This window comes from Nelumbo lutea, chromosome 1 (genome assembly GCF_056320005.1).
Source record: "Nelumbo lutea isolate HS-2025 chromosome 1, American lotus-T2T, whole genome shotgun sequence".
Taxonomy (NCBI): Eukaryota; Viridiplantae; Streptophyta; class Magnoliopsida; order Proteales; family Nelumbonaceae; genus Nelumbo; species Nelumbo lutea.
This window is the reverse complement of record NC_142684.1, coordinates 132,065,938-132,092,354: the sequence shown is the minus strand read 5'-3', so window position 1 is coordinate 132,092,354 and position 26,417 is coordinate 132,065,938. Positions and strand designations below refer to the sequence as shown.

General features: G+C 38.4%; 1 protein-coding gene across 1 annotated transcript in view; it reads right to left on the bottom strand.

Annotated features, from left to right (window-relative positions):
* Positions 1-281: 281 nt before the first annotated feature.
* The window catches only part of LOC148877633 (acyl-coenzyme A oxidase 3, peroxisomal-like), a 29,038-nt gene continuing 2,902 nt past the window's right edge, over positions 282-26,417 (bottom strand). Inside the window, exons 2-13 of the mRNA XM_088942249.1 lie at positions 17,546-17,663; positions 16,845-16,952; positions 16,575-16,747; positions 16,355-16,454; positions 16,024-16,098; positions 15,760-15,890; positions 8,305-8,440; positions 8,105-8,224; positions 6,011-6,157; positions 5,822-5,926; positions 3,917-4,018; positions 282-896 (exon numbers count right to left, since the gene is read on the bottom strand). Coding sequence (XP_088798375.1) covers positions 648-896; positions 3,917-4,018; positions 5,822-5,926; positions 6,011-6,157; positions 8,105-8,224; positions 8,305-8,440; positions 15,760-15,890; positions 16,024-16,098; positions 16,355-16,454; positions 16,575-16,747; positions 16,845-16,952; positions 17,546-17,663 — 1,564 coding nt within the window. The 3' untranslated portion in view covers positions 282-647. The remainder of the gene's footprint in view (positions 897-3,916; positions 4,019-5,821; positions 5,927-6,010; positions 6,158-8,104; positions 8,225-8,304; positions 8,441-15,759; positions 15,891-16,023; positions 16,099-16,354; positions 16,455-16,574; positions 16,748-16,844; positions 16,953-17,545; positions 17,664-26,417) is intronic.

Genomic DNA, 26,417 nt, shown 5'->3' with positions numbered 1-26,417 from the left:
AACTATTATATTTAACACGATAGATCCATGAAAAAATAAAAAAAGAAAAGAAAAAACAAATGACGAAGTTTGCTAAACTGATAAAATCAGTTATGTTTCCCATTATGGTACCGGTTAGGTATGGTACCTGAAAATTTAATAACCATTCATATGGGGTTTCTGATTGATTAAAGTTTTTCAGGTACCATGTCTTTCCCTAAAATAAAGATGGAGAGCTTTCCTTGGAAAAAGAATTTTAAAGTCTAAAAAAGGCACGCATCTCCAAAAGAAGTGAGGATATGTTTGACCAAATGGCTCTATATTTCAAGAATTTTCCCAAATAAATGACTTGTAATAACAACCCATCAACATGATTATACACAACAAACTTCATTATTGTCTTTTTCCAATGGTACGATCCTGTATAAGTTGGGTGGAATTTCCATATAAACACCAATAGAGAACAAGAAAGACCCCCATTTGGATGGGCCTACTTCAGATAATGCCAATAAAGCATTGGGTTTATTAAGTGTATGGTATAACTTTACAGTAGAGTAGCCTTAGCCTTGAACAACTGGAAGCAGAAAATCAACATAGGCACCTTATTGACACAAGCCTATAAGCAATTTCTATTCTGCTTCAAGCATGAGAAATATGTCGGCCCTTATCTAGTTATGGACTGAAGACCATGAATTAGACTCAATCCAGTTGAAAGCTATTGGGCTGAGAAAAGCATCAGGAATACCAAAGGAACTGACCAAAGAAAGTGCGTGGGATCTCAGTTCACTGCAGAGCTTCATCACTTCTTTCCTCACAGCAGCATCATTTTCAGTTGACATGTAACCATATCGGAGGAATGATGCATCCTCTTCCAAGCTAACCATGGCATACATTGACCTCAAAAGACCCAACACATTCTGCAAAGAAAATTTAGAGGTGAACAGTCAGTTTCTTCCCTCCCCTGAGAGCTGAGATGTCCAATAACAATCACGTGCAGCAAAGGAAAATTCCAAAATACATGGCCTTTTTTTTTTGGCTCCATGGACTAAACTACAGGGGGTTGCCCATCACCATACCCACAATCCCCCAACAATGGTGAAGGTGGAACTTGATCCCAAGTCACTGCTACAATCAGCAGATAGGGACCTTATCAACTGAGCCAGTTGGCACTTTCTAAAATACATGGCATTTGAACTAACAAGATCACATCCAGTTAATACGAAGACTTTGTCGTTTTTGCTAAACAAGCCATCATTATTTAACCTTAAATAGTAGCTGAAGTTTTCATACTCCTTAAGGGTTGCATCCAAACACCTTTCAATGGCTTGTGAATAAGTGTTTGATGATACTAAAAGCAACCTTGTTCCCTATTAAAACACACCAATTTAGTGCTCTTTTTTCTTAGAAGGTGGATTCAAGGCTTAAAATATTGATATGATACACCCAATACAGGGAGGGCATATTGTATCAGTTTACAAGGTGAGTAACATGTGGCACAGGTGGAATGGCCCAACATTGATGCATTCTTCTTGTGATCTCTATTACCCGTATTAGGCTTGTAATGGTTTGTATCCACCAATACATAGGTACGTATGGTGCATTGGTGCTGATGTAAACCATGCTCTTGAAATTCAAGATTGTGTCATTAGTTTTCTTTTAAGTTTAACCTATTTAATCTCACTATTTACTTCTCATTAATTGTGGCTTTTTTCCATTTTTCACACCCCCATTAATTTGGTGCTTTTAAATTTCTAATTTAAGATCTTAAATCTTACCACTTAATCCCATTAACTGTGGCTTTTCAAATCCCGCCATTCAATCTCTCGTTAAAGATTTTTTTTTTCTTTTTGATAATTGAAGAGGAATTTTATTAAGACAATATGATAACTGTTACAATCATCTTACTGAGAGGCACGAGGTGCGACCTCCCTTAAAGAGTGAAAATCATTTAGCACCATTTGCAGACCTGCCAACCCACTGTATACTAACATTCATGTTTCTTAATAACCAGCTGGCCTTCTTTGAGAGGTTCTTGTAGCACCAAATGACTAAGCTCGGATCTGTTAACCAACCTACAACAATCTTGGAGTAACTTTCAATTTAAAAGTTCTCAACACCAAGTTGATTAGCAATCTGAATACCTTGTAAAGCTGCCAACAACTCAGCCCTATTTGAGTCTCCCATTCCCGCTGGACCCGAGTACAAGGCTAAGATATTACCATCCTTATCTCTCAAGATCCCTCCTATACCCTGAGGAACTCTCTCGTTAAAGATTAAACAGACTTAAAAAATTAAATATTTTTAATAGGGTTTAAACCCAGGTCTTCCATTTTAAAGGTATAACTATTCACTACTGAACCATTGCCCAAATAATGTGGTAATAGTTAAAATAACAGGCTTTATTTAACTTGAGGACCACATTCAATTCAAATAAATAGTTTTATATATGATTGTTCAACCAGAAAAATTGATCATTAAAATCGGTATTTATAGATATTAATGAAATATATGATATATGGATGATCTCAGAAACTGTTTTTTTTTTTTTTAATTTATCGATAATTTACAGGAATAAAAACCATAAAATAGAATAATTATTTTAGTAATTAAAATTTATGAACTGCATATAATATGTATCTTAGAAATTCTAATGGCTCTGATATATTTTTTAAATAAATATTATATAGTTCTGTAACTTATTAAGTAATGATTTAATTTACAATAAAAAGTAAAAACAACATATTTATTATTTACATAAACAAAAAATATTATTTACAAAACTAACTTAATTTACATTAATAAATAATAACTTTTAAAAAGTTATACAGCCATTATCTGGAACATTAAGAATTTAAGATAAAGCTGAGCTATTATTACGGTATCATCCAAAAGTAAAATTAATAAAATATAGAATAATTGATTTAGTAATTAAAAAGTAATGGTTACATAGGATTTTTGTATTGGACTCTTGGATTTATGGATCTTCTACATTCTCATTGATTTAATATATTTTTAAATCAATTATATATTGTCAAATTATTAATTAATAATTTATCTTAAATAAACAATAGCATATTAATGGCCTCATACATGTAGTAATTTGTAAATAGAAATATTTGTAAGTCTATTAGACCCATGGTTGAGGCATTATTACTGTAGTCATTGTATCATATCTACATGTCATGGTATGTTGATTATAATCTATTTTCTTCATAAACCATTAAAGTATGTTTTTTCTTATGTGTTTTTACCATATTCATAGTCATTTCAACCTTAGATTTAGTGTTATTAATGTATTTGTGAGATTTTTGAGAGCTTTCTTAATGTTTCCATGTGTATCCAAAATTTTCAACCATATCCATACACATCCAAAGCATATTGTAATACATATCCATTTCCTATCTTAGTGATATGCTTTCTGATACCAATATTTTGAACCTTGGGTAGATTACCAGTCTTCATACCAAGATGGAAAGAAGAGGACGATGGGTTTGGTTTTAATTAATTTAAAAGTCCACTTTTCCTCTTTCAAACATCAGCAGTAAAATTGAGGTCCGAGTGCATTATCAATGAGGAAATTGTCAGTGGTTAATTGTTGATGGGTATTTAGGATGTGTAAGATTGAGGCTTCAATAGCTGGCTTAAAAGACAGGCAAACAATTTCTTCGTTTTTTTTTTTTTTTGACAAAGAGACAGGTAAACAATTTCTTAATCCATATTTATTTTTTCTTTTTCCAGTGACCAGACTTTATATCAATTTTACTCTCTTAAAAACTTGATTTTGTCTCATTAACTATTATCCTACTTACACCAAAAATCTGTTATCCTACTTTAATCCAAATGGCCCACTGGTGTTTAGATATTCAGGGAACAACCATTTAACAGCCATTTTGACTGAAGCATCACAGATATGACAAGAAGTAGTTTTAACAGTTACCTTTAGTGAACCAACAGATAGGCTGGCCTCAGATTCTAAAAAGTTTTGTAGTATTGCTCGTTCTGAGAAAGCTCTAGCCAAATCTTCTGCAAGTTGATAGCTCTGGTTGCACAGAAGTGAAAGAAAATTGAAATAAGATTACAGGAAAAAAACAGAAAGAATAAAAGAATAAATTGTTGAATATATTGGAAAAGGCTCAGATCTGGGGCTAGATGACCCATAGATCAGTTAATCTGTAATATGCCACCCGTTCCTTTTTTTGGGAAACTTATGGTTTGCCCCACCTCATGAACTTTTATTGTTTTCTGGGTTTTATACACCCAAATCCCCACCTATGATAGAGTACCCCCCCCACCCCCCCCGCCCTGTATTTTGATAGATTCCACCACCTGTCACTGTTCCCAACTGTACAAACTACAAACCAATAAAAATTTACGAGGTGGGGGAATCAATAAAAACCCTTTTTTTTAAAATAACATTGAATAGTTTATTAAAGGAAACATCATGCTGCACACAGGAAACATGCAGCAGGCCACAAGTACAAAACAGGACTCCCAACAAGGATCTGGAAGACTGGAACACCATTAACTAGATTTTGAAATGAAACTTAACTTGGTCATGAATATTAATTAAAGGAAATGAAACTTACCATTGAATATTTTATTTAAGGAAACATCATGCTGCACACAGGAAACATGCAGCAGGCCATAAGTACAAAACAGGACTCCCAACAAGGATCTGGAAGACTGGAACACCATTAACTAGATTTTGAAATGAAACTTAACTTGGTCATGAATATTAATTTTGATGGTAGTTCTCTAGGGACCCAGCCACTCAGGCCAGTCCAGAGTCAGGGGAGCTTTCAGAGACCACTGCAATAATATATTGTTGAGATATTCAGGTCCAGCAAAGGTTGGGAATTTTGTAAGAGCTGAACTCAAACTCATAGCTCTTCTTTACAGACTGAGATTTTCAAAGGAAAGGGTGTGAAATGGTTTCGTTGTTGAAGGAGATTATTTAGTAGGGATTAATTGTCTGATATCAAGGTGGAAGGACCTTAGCGTTTAAGACATGAAACAAGAGAAACTTCGGCATCATTTACTAACCTGAACTACCTAGGTCTGCAAACACCTTAGCAGAGAGCCTAGCAGGATTGGGAGTCAATAGAAATAAACTAGTGTGAAGCACCAGAGTCCAGAGGTTATCAGAAACCTACTTCTCTATCTAATTGGATAGTGGGACATCTGTATGTTCTCTTTTTATTATGCAATAAACTAATTGTTAATTTAATGATAAAAAAATGAGACAGCCTATGTGATTATGCACTCTCTTAGGTAGAGTTGTCAATGGGTCTGACCAGGTCCGGGACAGGGTTGAACCAGTCCAATTATAATTGGGACATAAACTTAGAACCAGAACTGAACCAATTATTAATCAGGAGAATTGGATCTGACATGATTATACTTGACATCTATAATTACCTATAATATGATAACTTGAGACTTCATTTTTGAAAATATAACCTTAATAAAAATGATAGTAAATAGTAAACTGTTTATATGTTCATAATACACGTGTTTCAACTAAAATTATCGTATATACCGTGTATGAAATCTACCCTTTTAGACAAAAAATAACAAAAATTACAAGAAAATCATGAGACCTTTATAAATTATTAACTACATTATTGGTTAGGAATGGAAAAACCCAGTCCCAACCCAATTATAATCTAGAGATTTAGAACACAAAACTCAAACCAGAACTGGTATAATCAGTTTAGTTCTATCAGGTAGACCCAACCCATTGACAGCTCAACTCTTAGGTAGGACCTCCGAATGGTGAAACTTGATTCTTTGAATAGGTAGAACATGCAGATGGATTAATGTTGGATGTTCTTTTACTTACCATTAGGAATGCATACTCTCTGCTTTCCCCCTGTGCTTGACGCTCTGCTACTTGAGCAGCTAAACGGTTCAATAAATCTCGCTCTCTCAAGCAAAAAATGTCAACCTGATAATAATCAAATGGTCAAATATTTCTACCTTTCAAGACATGTCAAAAAAGCAGCTACTAATAATTATATATTTATATTACCTGGAACTTGCTGCTTCTAAGGACAGAGCTTGAGAGTTGAGCTGGAATTACAGGGCAAGAATCATTCATGTGTTCTAATCCCAACCCTTTAAATGGCTTCTTCTTTTTCTTAGCTGCTATATATTCAGATAGGAGTGCCTTACTGACCTGATTTTTTACAAACCATAAAACCCATATGGATCAGACCAATAAAAAAGAAATATGAAGCTTAATATAATTTTTGTCATTCCAATAATAGTTTTGCCTCCATCTATAGATGAAATCATTCCACGTTCTTATCAAGAAATCACATCACGTCTCAGATGGATTACAGCACAAAAATTGACAATTCTAAAGGTCCAAAAATTGAACCATTCTGCCAAGTGCCAACTATTATTCCTACTATGATTTAACATCTTCACAATGGGGGTCCTACCATGTCAGATACATGCATACATCAACATGACACTTTAAGCAACTTTTCTTTTTGTCAAGTTTGTAATGCATGACCAAATCAAAAGATAACTTCCATAATTTATCTCCCACCTCCCAGCATGAATTTAACATAAGAGTTTGAAGTTACTTAATAGATTATGGAAAAATTTAAGGAATAGAAGAGAGATCTCCGTTTGGTATTTGTTGACTTAGAGAAAGGCATAGTCTATATCTTTTTTGCACTAGTCATTGATGAAGTAACTAGACATTTACAGTTGAAGGTCCCATGGTGCATATTATTTTCTGATAAGGCTAAAAATGGGTTCAATGCAAAGTTATAACCATGGAGAGATGCTTTAGAATCAAAAGGTTTCAATATAAGTAGAACAAAGACAAAATACATGCATTGCAATTTTACTAAAATTATTAGCAAACTTGGGGCAATCAAGACTGATGATCAAGAGAAACTCCAACTAATCACTTATAGTATCTTGGATTAATCATCCATAATGAGGGAGAAATTAATGAGGATGTTTCCTATAGGATTAGAAAGCAAGGTGGTTGAAGTGGAACAGTGCATCCAATGTGCCATTTGATCAGTATATACCAATAAAACTAAAAAGTAAATTCTATAAGACAGTTATAAGATCAGCATTGTTATATGGGACCAATGTTACATGGACATGGACATGACAATCAAAATCTGATGTGCATCTGGGAGTCTGATCAGAAAAATGAAGAAATAAGGATTAGCTGGCATGCATATAGAAAAAATATAAACTTGTTGAATTTTAACACGACAAAACTAAAAGAAGTCTAAAAGATTTCTTTGTTACTTAATTATGGAAAAAATGACATCCGTGTACATTACCTGTTCATTTATATAGAATAAGCAAAGAGAACAGAAAAATGTTACATAGAAGTTTCCTTTAAGAATCCATAGAGTGTTGGAATCTCATGCGTATCTAACATAGACATTTCATCCATTTAGGAAAGTCCATGCAACACTGTATGGGACAGATTGTTTGGCAATCAAGAAACATATACAAAAAATGAATGTATAAGATGAGGATGTTGAGATGATTGAATGAAAGACTAAAATGGAAAAAATCAGAAATGAACACATCAAAAGGACTTCTGAGAAGCTCCAATTAATGACAAGATGAGGAAAAGTCGACTAACGTGTTTTGGTAATGTGCATAGACAACCAATGACTACACTAGCGAGGAATGAATTGGCATGAGTATAAGGCTCTAAAAGAGCAAGAGAATGACAAAAGAAAACGTGATCTAAAATGGTAAAAGTGATTTGAAGACTTGTAATTTGACAAGAAAACATAGATGATTGAAATAGTTGGGTTTAAAGCTGAGTTGAGTTTTATACATGATAATTAGTACAATCAATTATAAATTATTTTGTTCGCTTAGTGTCATTTCTTTTGGTCAACAATTCTATATTTAATTTATTTTTATTTTCAACAATTATTCCATCATCTAAATAACATAAAAATTATATCACTTAAAGATTAAAGTATAGACAGTTACTACATGAATACCATTTTTTGCACTTGCCAAATTTGACATACACACATTTCAGATTCTGATTCCGTTATTGATACTAAAAGAATAACACCAAATATCTATTTCTTTTTCCCTCAACTATACGTATTTTTGACGTTACCTGTTGCATCAGCACATTGTTGTCCCCCTCAAAGGTGGACTTCACATCATTTTCACTTTTCAACTGACCAATACGGTTTTCTGTCTTCAGGCCCTGCCCTCCACATGCTTCACGACATTCCTGATATATGTATTGTTAAGGTGGAGTGAGAGCAAAGCCCATAAGTAATCAACAAAGTATTAAATTTCATAGCATCTAACCTGAAGAGTCTTCATGTCATGCCAAGTGAATGTAGCTTTGTATGCACTAGAAAGAATATGGATGGTTTTGTTTGCTTCAGGGGTCCTCTTCACATACACCGCTTTCAAGTAATTTGCTGCAAAGCTCATAGCATATCTGTAGGACAAATGAAAGAAATATCTAGGAACAGAAACTCCATTTATCTAAAAAATTTCATGCATTAGAAAATGCAGCAGCATAGAAGTGGTTAGGACTGTAAGATTTAAAGATCTTATATACTTCACTCATTTATCAGAAACACCATTTTTTTCTAGGAAGAAGGTTTTATCCCAGTTAATGAGCAAAATCTAAAAGGGCATATCGGGGATAACCTTACACGTCCAAGTGTTATAAAAAAAGGATAATTCTCAAGAGAGAGAGAGAAAGAGAGAATGCCTAAACAACTAATCAAATTTTATAAATATCAGTATTTAAATGTGTTGAAGATTAATCAGTTTTGTGTTGTTTTATGAGTAGATGTTTTATGTTAGTTGTTAGATAGGTGGTGGGGACCACAGTAGTTATGTGAGTCCAAATTTTATTATGTTTTTGAGTCTTATATATGCTATTTTATGTTATGCCGCCCTATAAGGGTATAGTTGTCTTTGTATTGCTCTTATATTTTTAGTATAAATAATAAGTGAAAGGGGTGGTCAGATTATTGCTCTCTTTTCTTTTCAATATCTCTTCTTCCCTTCTTCTCCTTCTCTCTTTAAGAAACTACTTTTTCTGTTCACATTTTTGAATTCAACAGATTTCTACTTGGTATCAGAGCCATCAGCTAGGGTTTCTTGAAGCATTCTCATGCAGCCCTAGATCGGCCGACTACATGAAGTAACAAAGGGCTGATCGATCTACTATAGATTGCCCGGTTCTTGGATTTTTTGGTGGGATCTAGTCATCAGCGGCATCAAAATCAGGAAGAACTGGAGTATGGGGAAGAGTCCCAGAAAAGTTGGACTCTTTGTTTTTTATCTAATCTTGGGCGCCCAGGTATTGTTAGTTTTCTTTTGTCATTCTGAAGAGGGCAGTTAAGTTTCTAGATTTTTCTGAGCCTCCTGGAGTGATCGATTCACTCTTCTCTCTGTTGGGAGGCATGGGGAGGAGAGAGATTTCTCTCCAAATAGGGTTTTCTTCTTCCGGAAGGGTTGGTTTTTGTGTGTGTGATATTGAATTGCTTTTGGAAGATCTCCAATCTATTTTTTCCTTTCTGTTGAACTGTTTGAAGTAAGATGGAGAGTTGTACCGAGGTGAAATCCACTGGTACCATGGGACTGGGTGTTGGAGGTAGTAGTGATATTTTTGGATCTAGAATCATTACTACAATAAAACTTGATGGTACAAATTATTCAGAGTGGGCACAATCAGCCAAGATGGCTATTGGTGCCCGTGGAAAATTAGGATACATCATTGGGGAGGAGAAGAAACATGATGCAGATTCTTCCCGATGGGTGCAAGATAATTATACGGTAATGTCCTGGCTGTGTAATTCTATGTTACCTCATATTGGAAAAAATTTCCAATGGGCTAATACTGTTAAGGATATTTGGGATGGAGTGACTAAAACCTACTCTCATAAGTAAAATGTAGCCAGAGCCTATCAGTTAAGGAATCAGGTGATTAGTATAAAACAGGGAGAAAAACCCCTTGCCATGTATTTCTCCATGCTAAAACCCCTTTGGTAGGAAATAGATCACTTAGAAACTGTGGTATGGGAAAGTGTAAATGATGCAATAACCTATTAAAAACTGGTAGAGAAAAATAGGGTTTTTGAGTTCTTGGCAAGGTTGAACCCTGAATTTGACATTTCTAGGCAGCATATTCTTTCTAGGGAGAGTGTGACACTCTCTCAAGCTTATGCCTTTGTTTCTGGAGAGAAGAGTAAGAGGAATGTCATGCTGAGACAACCTGGGATTGACCAGTCGACTATGGTTAGTACAACCAAACCTAAGTCAAATGGAGACAAAGGGAGCAGTGAGACTAGAAGGGAGGATAAGGACTTGGTGTGTGATTATTGTAAGAAGCCTAAGCATACCAAGGATAATTGTTGGAAGCTTCATCCAAATCTTATGCCTGCCCGAATAAGGAACAAGAAGGGAAATGCAAATGTGGCCACTACAGGAGACTCTTCAGCCCCTCTTTCCCAAACTGATTAGGAATCCATTGCAGTAGCAGTAGTGAGAACAGAATTGGAGAGGTTTGGATAGCTTAGGAGTAAGAAAGATACAACTAGCTCTAGCCTTCCAGATGGACAGCAGAGTGTAGGAGCCAACTACACCACTTCTTTTGCACATACAGGTAGTTCATATGCAACTACAAATCTTGCATCCACTTCAGATAAGGAGGGACCTCCCTGAATTATAGACTCAGGAGCATCTAAGCACATGACTAATGTCCCTACCCTTTTCAGTTCCGATCAGTTGTGCTCTAGTAGAGACAGAGTCTCTACAGCAAATGGTTCACATATCCCCATTGCTGGGAAGGGGTCAGTTAGAGTGACTAATGATATTACTTTATCTTCTGTCTTACATGTCCCTAGACTTCATACCAACCAACTTTCTATTATAGTTCTTTGACAAAAAATTTGAATTGTTTAGTGACCCTTCTTCCTGGTAATTGTGTTTTGCGGGATTTGTAGTCAAAGAAGATGATTGGGAGTGGTCGTGAGGTGAATGGAGTCTACCTTCTGGATGAGATTCCGAGACATCAGAGCCATTATGTTAGCAGCAGCAGTAGTAGTGGGTCAAAGTCAGTGAGCCAGATTATGCTTTGGCACAATCGCTTGGGGCATCTTTCTTTTGGTTCATTGAAGTTTCTTTTCCCGAAGTTATTTGAGTCTGTTCAGTTATCCACCTTAGAGTGTGAGAGTTGTCAGTTAGGAAAGCATTGTAGACATTCTTTTAGACCAAGTAATAAAAGAAGTACTTTTGCTTTTAATATTGTTCACACTGATGTATGGGGGCCATATCATATTACTTCCATGGGAGGAAATCGTTATTTTCTCTTGTTTGTGGATGATTATACACGGTATTCTTGGATATATTTGATGAGATCACGAGATGAGGTTCCTAACTTAGTATGACAGTTCCACCGAATGGTTCTCACACAATTTGGAATGAGAACTAAGGCCTTTAGACCGGATAATGCTAGAGAGTATTTTGAGAAGGACCTGACCACATATTTCTTGGAGCATGGTATAATTTATCAGAGCAGTTGTACATATACACTGCAACAAAATGGAGTAGCTGAGAGGAAAAACAGACACATTGTGGAGGTGGCAAGAAGTCTTATGGTGTGCTTCAGTTCATGTGCATTTTTTGGGAGATGCAGTTCTTACAGCCATGCATTTGATTAACAGTGTTCCTTCACGGACTTTGGGGTTTAAGGTGCCATTTAGCCTTCTTTTTCCAGATGGAGAAATATTTCACATACCTCTGAGGGTTTTTTGTTGTGTTTCCTTTGTTCACATTCTTGGCCCCCATCGCAAGAAATTGGATCCTAAGGCCAAGATATGTGTTTTCCTTGGGTATGCTCAGAACCAAAAGGGGTATTACTGTTATGATCCAGTGTCGAGGAGTAGATTTGTCACTATGGATGTTACCTTTTTTGAATCCACCTTCTTCTCGAGTGGTTCTCCTCAGGAGAGTTTTGTGGAGGAGAACATACAGTTTGTTCCTCTTCCTGTTTCTTTTGTGCCTCCATCAATTCCATCAGCACCTCCATCAGTTTCTTTGCCTAAGCCACTACGGGCAACCTCACAGAAATATCAGCATCGGCAGACGATGGTTGACTCCACACATCCTCAACCCACACCACTCTCTACCAATCCTTCTAAAGCTCCAGATTCAACAAATACAGTTCCAGGTATTCCCCTTGAGCCTGAGCCTGTTATGTTTTCTAATGATAATGTTCTTGTACCTAACACCATTGTGCAGCTGATCCCACTGACCTTGATCTTCCCATTGCACTTCGCAAAGGGAAGAGAAAGTGTACAACCCATTGCATTTCACACCATCTTTCCTACAGTGCCTTATCACCCTCCTACCGAGCTTTCCTTTCTTCCCTGGATTCTGTGTCTATACCTAGGAATGTTACCAAGGCTCTATCCAAACCTGAGTTGAAAGCAGCCATGCAAGAAGAGATAGAAGCCTTGGTTAAAAACCAAACTTGGGAAATTGATGATCTCCCTCCAGACAAGGAGACAGTCGGATGTAGATGGGTATTCACTGTAAAGTACAGGGCCGATGACAAGATAGAGAGGTGCAAAGCAAGGTTGGTAGCAAAAGGGTATCCTCAAACCTATGGTGTTGATTATCTAGAAACCTTTGCACCAGTAGCTAAGATGAGTTTAGTTCGTATTCTTTGCCTTGGGAAATAGTTGATCTCCCTCCAGACAATGAGACAGTCGGATGTAGATAGGTATTCACTGTAAAGTACAGGGCTGATGGCAAGATAGAGAGGTACAAGGCAAGGTTGGTAGCAAAGGGGTATCCTCAGACCTATGGTGTTGATTATCTAGAAACCTTTGCACCAGTAGCTAAGATGAGTTCAGTTTGTATTCTTTTATCTCTGGCAGCCACCTATTCATGGCCCTTGTTTCAGTTTGATGTTAAAAATGCATTCCTCAATGGTGATTTACAGGAGGAGGTATATATGGACATTCTAGCAGGTTTTTATGAAAATGTTGGTAAAGAAAAGGTGTGCAAACTCAGAAAATCATTGTATGGCCTGGAACAGTCACCTAGGGCTTGGTTTGACTGGTGCAGAGGGGCACTTATCCGTTTTGGGTACACTCAAACCCAATCTGATCACACCCTCTTTGTAGAGAGGAGAGATGCTCTGGTGTCAATTCTAATTGTGTATGTGGATGATATAGTGGTTACAGGAATGATTTGGAGGAGGTTGATGATCTCAAAAAATCATTGTAGCAAGAATTTGAGATCAAAGATCTTGGTAAGATCAAATACTTCCTAGGGATTAAAGTTGCAAGATCCAAGCATGAGATCTTCATCTCTCAAAGAAAGTAAGTACTTGACCTACTGCAAGAGACTGGGAAGCTGGGGACCAAACCAACAGACGCTCCTATTGATCCAAATCATAGAATTAATGTTGTGGATGGTGAGCTGGTAAAAGATGTGGGGAGATATCAAAGAATGGTGGGCCAACTACTATATTTGTGTATGAACAACCATCTATTTCCTATGCTATCAATGTTGAGTCGGTACATGCATGCACCTCGGGTTCAACACTGGGAAGCTATTGAGAGAATACTTGCATATCTGAAAAAGCACCTTGGCAGAGGGATTCTTTTCTCAAATCATGAAAATCTGAAGCTAGAATTCTATACAGATGCAGACTGGGTAGGGTGCTTAGATGGCAGGAGGTCTACATCAAGGGTGTGTACCTTTGTAGGTGGTAGGGCTGTTCATAAGAAGGCCCAACCCGACCAAACCGACCAACCCAGACCGACCCAACCCGAGTCGACCAGGTTTTCATCAGCATGGGTCGGTTTCGGTTTTCTTGTGTGAAAACCGAAACTGAACCGAACCGAACTAGTTCCTAGTTCAAACATGAAGTTCCAAAGCCCATTAGGCCACCTAGTTTTTGAATAGTTGCAAGAAACTTTGGATTAGTGAATAGTGATTAATGAGCAACTTTTGTGATTAACTTTTCATTTAAATTTTATCATAGGAGATGGCTGAAATGATGTTCAATTTATGGTTGTTTTTAAAATTAGCAAGATTTTATCACAGGGATGAACTTAGATCCAAAACCGACCCAAACCGACCCAAACCAACTCAAACCGACCGGGTAGGTTTTGCTTAACACTGGGTCGATTTCGGTTTCTATGTCAGGTAACCCAACCAGGTCGGGTCGGTTGGAAAAACCGCAGTAAACCGACCCAACCCGACCCGTGAACAGCCCTAGTAGGTGGAAACTTGATCTCATGGAAGAATAAGAAACAAGCGGTTGTGGCAAAGTCAAAGGTTGAGTATAGATCCATGGCTCATGGTATCTCAAAACTTCTTTGGGTTAGATCTCTTTTGAGTGAGATTGGGTCAGAGGAACTTATGATGTTGTACTGTGACAATCAGACTGCAATCAATATTGCCCACAATCCAATTCAGCATGATAGGAAAAAGCACATTGAAGTTGACAGACACTTCATAAGAGAAAAGGTAACAGCTGGAGAAGTCTGGTTGCCTTATGTCTCTTCAGAGTTGCAGTTGGCTGATGTCCTCACTAATGGCAAAGAAGAAGCTTGAACATGATCTATGCAAGTTGGGAATGTGTGACATTTACTCCCAACTTGAGGGGGAGTGTTGAAGATTAATCAGTTTTGTGTTGTTTTATGAGTAGATGTTTTATGTTAGTTGTTAAATAGGTGGTGGGGACCACAATAGTTATGTGAGTCCAAAATTTATTATGTTTTTGAGTCTTGTATATGCAGTTTTATGTTATACCGCCCTATAAGGGCATAGTTGTCTTTGTATTGCTCTTATATTTTTAGTATAAATAATAAGTGAAGGGGCGACCAGATTATTGCTCTCTTTTCTTTTCAATATCTCTTCTTCTCCTTCTCTCTTCCTTCTCTCTTCAAGAAACTACTTTTTCTATTCGTATTTTTGAATTCAACAGATTTTTACTAAATGGCACATGGGTGACTTATCTCAAGATGGTTCAAGGTCAACCTCAGTTTGGTTGACTCTGAAGCTTTGTCATTATCTGATTCTCAACTTAATCAGGGTTCTGGAAATTACACTTCGAAAAGAAATTAGATGGCATGCTACTAAGTACCCATTATGTGAACCGTAATTAACATTTACTCGTAAAGACCCATTAAGCTAATAATTGTTTTTCTTTTTCTTTAACACTAAGCTGGGAACGACCACACAAGCTCCTCATTGCCGCACAGGAAGGTGACCAATTAATCCAATCAAGTAAGGTGAGCAGAACCAGAAATAATCTAGCAAGAAAGTAGTTGACATAAATGTATAGCAGATGTAGTTCAGAAAGAGTACAATTCTTCAAGTAATGCCAGCCAGGGAGAGAATAGTGTGCATCACATACAAACAATCAGCAGAAAAACCAATTTTTTATGCCAATCATGGAGAAAACAAATACATGCAGAAAAGTCACAATGTAAAAGGACAATTATAGAGAAAAGACATCATCAGCATTCCTTACTCATACCCTACGAGATGCACAATTAAAAGCAGGTTTGTTAAATCCATCATTAAACATCACTAGACCATTGTCACATGTTCAGAAATATATAAAGGGAGACAAGGAGGTGAAGAATATTATAAAATAAGAAAATGTAAAACTTAACACATGTAGAATAATATAATATGCAAAGCAACATCAGCAATTCTAGAAAAAAAATCATTAACAAAATTTTTAATAGAAGAAAATTCTCTAAGCAAGATAATTACGTCTTTGCAAGGAGAGGTAAGAGTCGTCGCTGATGACTTGGATAATCAAGCAAAAGGATTTCAGGCCCATTTGGTGATACAGAGAAAGCACGTCTTGTCAACGAGTACCTTATAGCAATTGCTAAGCTAATCTGGAAATATAGTAAATACCACAATGTATTAATAACAAACTGAATTTGATATAAATGGTCAGCATCCTGGTGCTACTCCAAAAGAAAACTACATAAACATCCAACAAAAAATTGTTGGCAAAAAATCCTGTACCTTTGTTGAGTAAATAGAGCTGAGTGCAATGGTTACTCGACCAGATGTTAGTGGAGACAGAAAAGCAGCAAATCTCTGAAAGATAAACATGTAAAGCATTTGCTTACAGTCCATACATTCAATAGATGAGGAAAGTAAAACCTCCATCCTGAGAATCATTTCATTTTCTTTGGTGCATAAGATGAGGATAGACAGGAAAGAAGTCACCAAAATGGCTACACTAAATCAGAAAAATAAAGAAATTCACACCATCTAATATCCTTGGCAACAATCCTAGAGAGAGAAAAGGAGAATAGCAAAAGAAAGGAAGAATTTCAAAAGCCAATTCCACCTGATCTGGATCTTTTATTGCACTCAGATATTGTCCATCTTGAGAGACATCAGCAACAGAATTGAGCAAGTTCTCGCGAGGGATCCGGACATTGTCAAACCTGAAAACAAGTTTTTGCAATACCATGTAAAAACAGAGCTTAAATATATAGAAAGTTGTCGTGCCCAATATGAACTGGTAAAAGCAGGGGACAAAGGGGGGTTAAAAATGAAAAATTTACCATATTCTACCATTATCTACACCATTTAATCCAATTTTATGGCCACAATCAGCTATACGTATGTTTGGGCATATATTTCCATCTGCATCTCTGATCTGGGTGATGAATGCATGAACCCCTTCACTTTTCCCATTTATATGGAGCTGTGAGAAAACTATTGTATGTGTGGCATGCTACATATCATTACAAAAAATATATTTCAGTACAAAATTGAAGGAACAGAAAAAACAAAAGCAGGAAAATGTCTTTATAATCAAAATATTTCCTTACATTAGCGGCTCCTCCAATCCAGTACTTCTGAGCTGATTCACAAGGAGTGTTAATGACAAATTCTCCAGTACTAGTGTCATAAATGGTGATGGTTTCAATCCCTCGAACCTGAAGAAATGGGCCAGGAAGCAAAGCAACCACTGAATTCTTTTGGTAGTAAAATAAAAGAAAATTAAAAGAAAGGTGACCAAAAGTCACCCATGACCGTGAGGAGAAAAGAAAGATCCACTCCACCCACAATCCTACACTCCAGAATCTGAAACACTACCACAACTGAGAAAAAGCCCCCACATCAACTGATCCAACAAACCAGAAAACATAAATTCTACCCTCCCAATCCAACCATACCACAGACAGGGAATCTAACTTGAATAAACCCAAAACAAGACAGGTCCAGTCCATAGAGTCTATCTCATGTATTATGAAATAAACTTGTGAACTTAAATAATTTAAGCATATAATAAAAGCATAGAAAGAGCTCATTTCAAGAAAATTATATGTGGAAATTTGGTAATAGTTGAAAACAAGAAACTTGTGATAAAATTAAGAACTTGATAGATTTTTTAAGAACTGAATAGATGGGGTAGCATGTTTCTGATAAGGCCAAACTTTACATCACAGAAGAGGTGGGATGCATCTGATAAAGCCAAATTTCAGATAAAGTTAACCCTTAATTCATAGCTTGAAACCCTACTACATACATTACTTCCATGGCCCAACTCAGTCATGGCAAAGCAACCCTTTATCACATAGCTTTCAGTATCCTTCAGCCACTTGTCGTGATGTCGCTTTGTCCCAAAGAATTGGATAGCACCACCCCTGAATCAGCAAGGAAAGAAACCACGTAGTTAAAAACTTAAAATCCACCCTCTTTAAGACAGTAATCACACACTACTAAAAAACATAATAATAGGCAGGATGACATGGGTTTCTGAACACAGATTGCATCATTAGAATATATCAGTAAACTAGCATGATATTCCACAGAGATCCACAGCAGGAAGCTCAGTGATGTATAACAATTAGACAAAGGGTTTTCTTTTTGATAATTGAATAAATTTTATTAGATACCAAAGGTAAGAAGTACAAGCATCCCAAGGAGAGGCATGAGATGCTACCTCTCCAGAATATTCAGATACAGCTTTCCCTACTTACTAGAATAAGTTACAAAGATGCCCAACCTTCCCTGGATACCCCTTGCTTGGCCAAAGAATCAGCCACAGTGTTTGCCGAACTGCTTACCCATTTAACATCCACTCTCATAGTTCTAGTCAGCCACTTCACTCTTTCGAGATCTCTATATCCCCATATGGCAGTGTTCGGATTTAACAGCCACCCTACTACCAGCTGAGAATCTCCTTCAATTAGAAGATGTTCCACTTCCACCCCAAGCTGGTTAGCAACCTGAATCCCTTGAACAGCAGCTAGTAACTCAGCTCTTGTAGAGTCTCCCACTCCCACCGGTCCTGAGAATAATGAGATAATGTTGTTGTCCTTATTCCTTAGCACACCTCCTACTCCCGAAGGCCCAGGATTACCTTGTCTGCTCCCATCAAAGTTCAATTTAATGACACATTCTGGGGGAGGTTCCCACTCTACCACACTTCTATTCTTTCTAGTGGAAGTGTTGGCCACTTCTAGCCAGTTTCTCCAAAGATCATTGAAAAATAATTCAGCAAGCAGGGGCAAGGCCTTCAACCAATGGATTACTCTAGTTAAGATACAGTCCTTCACTTCGGCCAAGCTTCTTTCCTTCTCTAGGAAGGTTCTAGCATTCCTTTCCTCCCAAACAGTCCATAATATAGCTGCCTGATACACTTCCACATGATTTTACCTATTCTTGTGTGCCACCCAAAGGTAGATGGATTAAACAACATACTTACATCAGACAGCGGGTTCCACCTACACCCAAATAAACTAAAGCTCCAACTCCATAAGACTGTAGCAAAGGAGCAAGAAATTAGTAGATGGAAACAGTTCTCATTCTGGGCCTTGCACAGGAAACACCAATTAGGGAAAAGGCATAGAGAAAGTCTCTTCTTTTGCAAGTTTTCCAAAGTATTGATTTTCCCGTAGAAAACTTCCCAACAGAAAACAGCAATTTCAGGGGGAATAGGTCTTTCCAAACTTCTTTAATAGGGAACACCCAAGGGTTAAGGTTGGCCAAGAGGGATTTTAGAAAGGAAGCACAAGTGAAGGTTCCTTTTGGAAGGGGGATCCTAACTCTTTGATCAAATTTAGTGGGGTCCAAACAAACCGATTTGAGTAAAAGAAGCAACTCAGAAACACAAACCAGCTCATCGTCCCTTAAACCCCTACAAAAGCCAAAGTCCCAACTTAAAGACAAAGGAAGCATTGGACTAGGGAGAAACTCGGAAATTGACTCATTTTTGTAAAGGGGGAGAGAGAAGAGAAAGGGGAAAAGATCCTTGAGAGGTTGGGTACCCACCCAAACATCCTCCCAAAAACAAATAGAAATGCCAGAGCAAGCTTCGTACCTGATAAACTTGAGGAAGCGAGGGAGAATACCATGTATAGCCTTCCAAGGTGTTTTGAGAGTCGCTCGATGAGATATCCCAGCATCCCAACCATTCTCTGAGCAGCAATGTATGCTTGACACCACCTCATGCATGCCATCTCCATAGCCACTTCCCTAAAAGAGCTTCATTCTTCTGAACTATGTTCCCTATCCCCAAGCTCCCTTCTTCTTTGCTTCTATTGACTATCTCCCATCTGATTAGATGATCATTCTTCGCCACTCCCGGTTTCCACAAGAAATCCCTCATTACTTTTTCCAATTTCTTAGCCTCCCTTGGGGGAATCCTAAAGACTAAGAGGAAGTAGGTTGGAAGGTTAGCAAGTGTTGCCCTAATCAAGGTTACTCTACTCCTTATAGAGATGTAATTCTTTTTCCAGGCCGTCAAACATTTGCCAAATTTCTCCACAATAGGGGACTAGAAACTACTCTCTTTAGGGTTTGCACCTAAGGGAAGTCCTAAGTATGTTGAAGACCAAGAAGAGATAGCACAACCTAAGCACACTACAATAGACTCTACCTCCCCATCCTCCAAGTTTATTCCAGCTACACTACTTTTATCAAGGTTTATCCTCAAATTTGATGCATTCTCAAAATCCCTTATTAGATTCTTAAGATTTTCCACCTTCCTTGAGTTACTCCTCCCACAAAAAATGATAATATCATCAACAATTGAAGGTGGGTCACCGAAATGCTTCTTCTACCTAGTCTCCAACCCTTTATTAGCTCTTGCCCATCTGCTTTTGAGATCAATCTACTAAACACATCAGCAACAAGTGTGAAAAACAAGGGAGAGAGTGGCTCACCTTGTCTTATGCCTCTACTAGCTGGGAAGAAGTCCTTAACCACCCCGTTCACTAGGATTGAGTAATGATAGGAATTTAGACAACCACTTATCCAATTACACCATTTGTCCCCAAAGCCTCACCTTCTTAACACCTCCAATAAAAAACTCTAATCCACTAAATCGTAAGCCTTTTCTAAGTCCAATTTGCACACAAAACCATGATTGCCCAATCTCTTCATTTCCTCCACACTTTCATTTGCTATGAGGATTTGATCTATAATTTGTCTATCCTATACAAAACCTCCTTGTGCTTGACTAATGAGAGTAGATAGAACTACCTTGATCCTCCTTGAGAGCACTTTTGCCAATATCTTATAGATACTAGTCACCAGGCTAATCAGCCTAAAATCTTTGGGATGTTTAGCACCAGTCTATTTGGGAACAAGAGCTAGGAATGTAGCATTTACTCCAGGACTCACCACATGTTTTTCCTCAAATTCCCCTATGACCCCTATCAAATCTTCTTTGAATATACCCCAACAATCTTGATAGAATGCCATTGTAATCCATCTGGTCCTGGAACCTTAGCTCTATCCATAGAGAAGACAACCAGTCTGATCTCTTCTTCCTCAATAGTTCTTACTAGCCATCCCCTGTCCATCTCATTTAAGATTGGCCAATCCTCATTCGCCACACTCACTCGATTATCCAAAGGTCTTTGAAAGATTGATTTGAAGTGAGCCACAAAGCAACTAGCAATCTCCTCTTGTAAAGTTATGTCTACTCCATCAACCTCAAGATTTACTATCAAGTTTTTCCTTCTTCTCCCATTGGCCATAGCATGAAAAAATTTGGTATTCCCATCCCCCCCCCCCCTTTTTTTTATCAATAACACTTTCATTAACTCATCAAAAGAAGATTTACAATAGGAAGACAAATACGCTTATCTTCCAAGAGCAACAAAGAACCTCAAGAAAAGAAAAAAGAAAGAAAGAAAACACACTACAGTCTCCATAATATGTCCTCCCTCAATAGGACCTCTTCTAATTCCTTTTTTAGTTTCCATCTCACTTATCAATCCCGCCCAATCATTAAAAAGATTTACTATCAATCTTTTTAACTTTTTACGAAATATAACCCCTTTCCATTTCACCCCTCTCACCTCTTCACTCCACGATCCTTCACCATATTCATGAAATCTGGATGTGTTAACCACATATTCTCAAATCTAAAGGATCTTGCTCCGGTTCCAAATGGTTCTTGTCCTACTTCTATAGGACAATGGTTGGAAGTAACACTAGGTAAGCCTTGGCCACCAAACCTCTCCAATGATTCTCCCAACCTTCATTGAAAAGAAATCTATCTAGCTTTGAACAAGTTGGGTTTTCCCAAAAGTTGGACAAAGTGAAGATTACTTGTAGTAAAGGAAGCCCTCGTAATTCATAGGAATTGATGAAATCATTAAACTTCCTCATACTAGTTGTAATGGGCTGTCTAGGATTATTTGACTCTATTGTAAATCTTATTACATTAAAGTCCCCCCTAGACACCAGGGGCCTTCTCATAGGCCTTGGATTCCATAATGCTCCTCCCATAACTCAATCCTCTCTCTATAATTATTTGGCATGTACACGTTTGTTAGCAGCCATGTGAAACCATCTTCCACCATCCTAAATTTTAGGGATACGGAGAAATTACCTATGAGCTACTCTATTGGCTCTACAACATCCTCTCTCCATAGAGTTGCTATTCCCCCTAATGCTCCCCATGAGGGAGTTGAACACCAATTCACTCCTCTTTATCTCCAAAACCCTCTAACCCGCCTTCTATCTGGTTTTGATAGTTTGGTCTCCTGTAGCACCACAATATCAGGTCTTTCTCTTCTAAGCAACTCCTTAATTAATCTCCTTTTTCTAGCACTTCCCAACCCTCTTACATTCCAACTGATGAGCTTCATAGAATCATATCGCTTTAAGCCCTTAAGGACATTAACTTCCTATCAATTAGGGGCTTTCTTCCTCTCCCCTCTACTGTTGAACTCAATATCCCCTTCGATATCTGAAATTAGTCTCTCTACTTCAGAAGTTTTCTTCTTTTTCCTACCCTTAATGTCCACAGACATCCTAGAAAGCTTTCTATTTCCTGTCTTCTGCTCCATTTTATTGATACTTGCATCCGGTTTGAAATTCTTTGGGGTTACCTCCTTCTGTTCCTCTTTCTGTTTGTATTCCTCCAACAAAGTACAAATATGCTCCCAAATCCTTTCCAATTCCTCCTCTTGTCTCTTTTTTTCTAAAGAACCCCATGCCCAACTTCTACCCCGACACTCTCCTTCTCCTCTCCCCTTCTACCACTTGCTTGTTCTGGTTGTGATGTTGGGACATCTGTTACAGGCAGAGAACCCAGATTAGTAACTAAAAACAAATGGGCATCCATACCTAAACCTAATGGAAGTGAGTGAAGTGAGGTGCCATCTGCAAGGGTCGAGCCCAAGACCTTTCCTTGTTCCTGATTCCATTGTGGAAGTGGACTAGTTTCAACCAAAACTTGTTCACCCCTGCAACCGAAGTTACCTCTCTAGCCTTTCCTTCTGTTGGTATCCTTGTGTTAGGCGTCAGAGTTGATTTACGTTCCTCTGGCCTGATAACCTGCGTAGGCTGGTTTAGTGCAATGGGCTCTTTTATAAGATGAGGTGAGTTCCGTCGAACCTCAGTAAGAGCTTCTAAGTCCATCTGATCTTTATGCAACACAAGTTCTAAAGGGGAGAAATTTTGTTCATCGTTGTTGGGATCTACATTAAACACCTGTTCCTTGATGCCGAGGCCACATGGATCCAGCTGTTAGACAGTTTTGTATGCCCTTAGCTTCAATCAAAATGATGTACTTTATGAGTTTATTGTAAATGAATAAAAGTGCATATTTGATTCATGTTCCCTTGGTATGCTTCTGTGTAATACCCTTAAACTGGACACTTAATGAGACTCGTGTTAGTTTAGAATGTTCACAGCCAGTGGGTCGGTCTGGGGAGACCTATCCTGACAAGGCTGACACTGTGGTGCCACCAAGTCGGTTAGGGTGGCTTGTCTTAGCTACCGGGGTGAGACCCTAGGCACATACAGTGTAGGATTAATTGAATCTTTGAACTAGACCAGATTTCCAGTATTGCCCTGGACCTTAGAGATTGATGGGCAAAACTGTAAAGTTACACCCGACCCCTAGACTCGATTATGATACTGCACTAGGTGTCGGATTGGGCTGTCTTTGATGTACCATTCAGTGAGATTCTTAGCGGGGGTCAAAACCTGGGTATGTTGGGACAGTCTGAGAATTCATCTGAGTGGGTGATCATAGTGACAGGATCAGCCCCTTTGTCGGACAAAGGTAATGATCGGGGATGCACTCTTACTGATGGAAACCAAGACTGCCAGTAGCTGATTTCAATCGTTGAGATTTGTTTTGCAAAATATATTTTATATGAGATATAAAAGTATATATATTATGGTTTCTAAAAGGTTTGCAAAAGGTTTTGATTCCCGGGATCCATATAAGTAGAGAGTGCAACACTGTTCCTTGCAGCTGAGGGAGAGGTCCTCTCTTGTCGGGCAATGTATGATCATTAAGGGCTGAGAGGTTAATTGTAAGACCATTGAGGATAATACCTGATGGGCTAACCTTGCATTTGCCCACAGTCCCTGGGTGTTACAAGGTGGCTTGGCCCAGGGACCACTTAGGGTAAGTGTTGGGCCCATAGAGCTCATGAGATGGGTTTCAAGGGGTGCACTGTCCATAACAGTGTATTCGGCCAGGCCTTGTAACAAAGGCTGGGCCGAACCCATGTGGCTGATGTGCAGATCAATGTTTGGGTCCCACGCCATACAAGGAAGCCCAACTGGGCAGCAGATTGGAAGGCTAAATGAATACATAACCTTAAATGGGCCTTAAGCCCATTTCGAACTGGGCTAATTTGATTAGTCACTTAAGGGGCGAATTCTGAGATGGATCAGTTGATAGAATTGGGCCCAGACCCTATCCACTTAGAGAGTCCAAGATCTAAATGAGATTTAGATCTGGAAACCTCCGAATTAGATTAGGAGATGGCTGATCTAATCTGCAGATAAGATAAGGGTTATCCCTTATCTTAAAGGGACTTCTAACCCAAATATGATTTGGGTTAGCAACTCCTAATGGGATTAGGAACTGATCCTTTTAAGATAATAAAAGGAGAAGGGGGCGGCAGCCTTTAGACATGCAAGACACACATCTTTGTCTTCAGAGCTGAGATTACCAGAAGAGAGAATTCTGCACCCTGCAAATACTCTCTTGCCGCCTCCTTCCTGTAGCCGCTACCTACAGCAGTTCGATCTCCAGTTCTTGGGAGAAATCAAGATTGGATCTTGATTCCAATCTTTTGGAGAAAAGATTGGTGGGAGTTGTAGTCACAAGCCATCCAGGTGATTCTTGAGAAGGGTCAAGTTATTTTGGAAGAACACTGTTGATTCTGCTCCACCCTGCACTGTGCCATCTTCAGTGGGATAAGATTTTGGATCCTTCCTTGGGCATGAACACCTCCATTGGGAGATATTGCTTCTTTGTATCAGGTATTATTCCTCCCTACTCCTTTTGGTTCAGATCTGGTTCAGTTTATGGTTCAAGAATGATCATTGAAAATATGATTTTCTAAATAGGGAATTCGATTCCCAATTGAAGGGAGAGAAAAATTTTTTAAATTCGCCCACTTATTCCGCAATCTATGGGCGTCCATGTGATGGATTTCCTATCCCTTCACCAGCACCTCCTCTGGAAACAGCAACTCAGTGTTCAAACTTTCCTCCTCGAAGATACCTTTCGAGTTTTGTAGATCTATACTTCCCATACTGAGAGTTTCTTCAATGTCCGAATCAGAGCACTCTTCATCATCAATTAGTATTTCCAGCTCCAGGTTATCTATCTCACTACGCTTAACGCATCTCGGATTAAATGATCTGGTGAAAGCCGAGCTAGTTTCTTTGAAGGAAGCCACTGTAATGAACAGTTCACTTGAGCAAGGTTATTCAACTGACTGGAGGAGCTTAAGGTAGAAGATGGTAGACCTTGTTTCCTATCTACCTGAGATGCTCCCTCAATCACGTGCTTTCTTAAGTCACCGCGTGGCAGCTTAAGGCTTGGAATAATTGGTTCTGGCCCATTTAAAACGGTGTTGGGCCTGTCAAGCCCCAAAGTCAACTTCGACTTTAAAGGCCCATCATTCTTGGATCCAGTTGGCAAGTGATCTTCAGTAGCTACAGAGTCCCTGATTTTTTTTATGGAAACCGAAATGTGCTACACAAGCCAAGGGGTAGCACGTCCCCACTAGTCCGTAAAACAAATGAGAGACAAATTAGGGGGAAGATTAGAGGGGTCAAGAGAGAGGGAGTCCCCCAAGTTCTCAAGCACTAAGTGAGTTAAAAGATACACCGCTTGATTTGCCTCCCAGAAGACATGTCCGCAGGTTGAAAGCATCCATTAGTTCCTTAAAGCTAGAAATTATGCTCCTTAAACACCACGGGGGTGTGGGGGGGGGGGGGGGGGAAGAAGTGGACCGCTAAAGACAAGAAATGACTAGCTTCAAGTCGCCTTCGATGATGATCGGGGTGTCTCTGAAGTTAAGTGCAAGTTTACGCACTTCCCATGCAGCCTAAGCCTCTGCAACGTTGATGGTGATGCAGCCCAATTTATAACCTTTAATGTCAAGAACATTTCCGGAGAAGTCTCTGGCAATGCTTGCAATAGAACAACTTCCACCCACAAATTAATTTTAATGGTTCCCTTCTTGGGACTCTTCCAAATGACTTGCCGCCATGATTTGGTAGGTTTATCAACTTGCTTAAACTAAGTACTACTCCAGAAGTCATTTAAATGATCAAGAGCCCTCTTAATGACCAAAGAGGGAGGAGTTGAAAATATTACAGAAAGTTTTCTGGTTTCTGCATTTCCACAAATTTCCACAAAACCCAAAGCATAAAGGCATTTTTTTCCAAGATTAAGTTTTCATCTCTGCCTTGACTTTCACATAGCCTAGCCCACCACTCCCAAATATTGATATTTTGATCGATCGGCCCATTAAGAGAAGGGGAGGGGGGACTAAATGCCAAACCTGATGAGCAAAAGTACACACCCTAAAGATATGATCAATGTCCTCTTCTACACCACAAAAACAACAAGAGGTATTTATGGTAAATCCCCTTCTTTCCAGATTGAGTTTCGAGGGGAG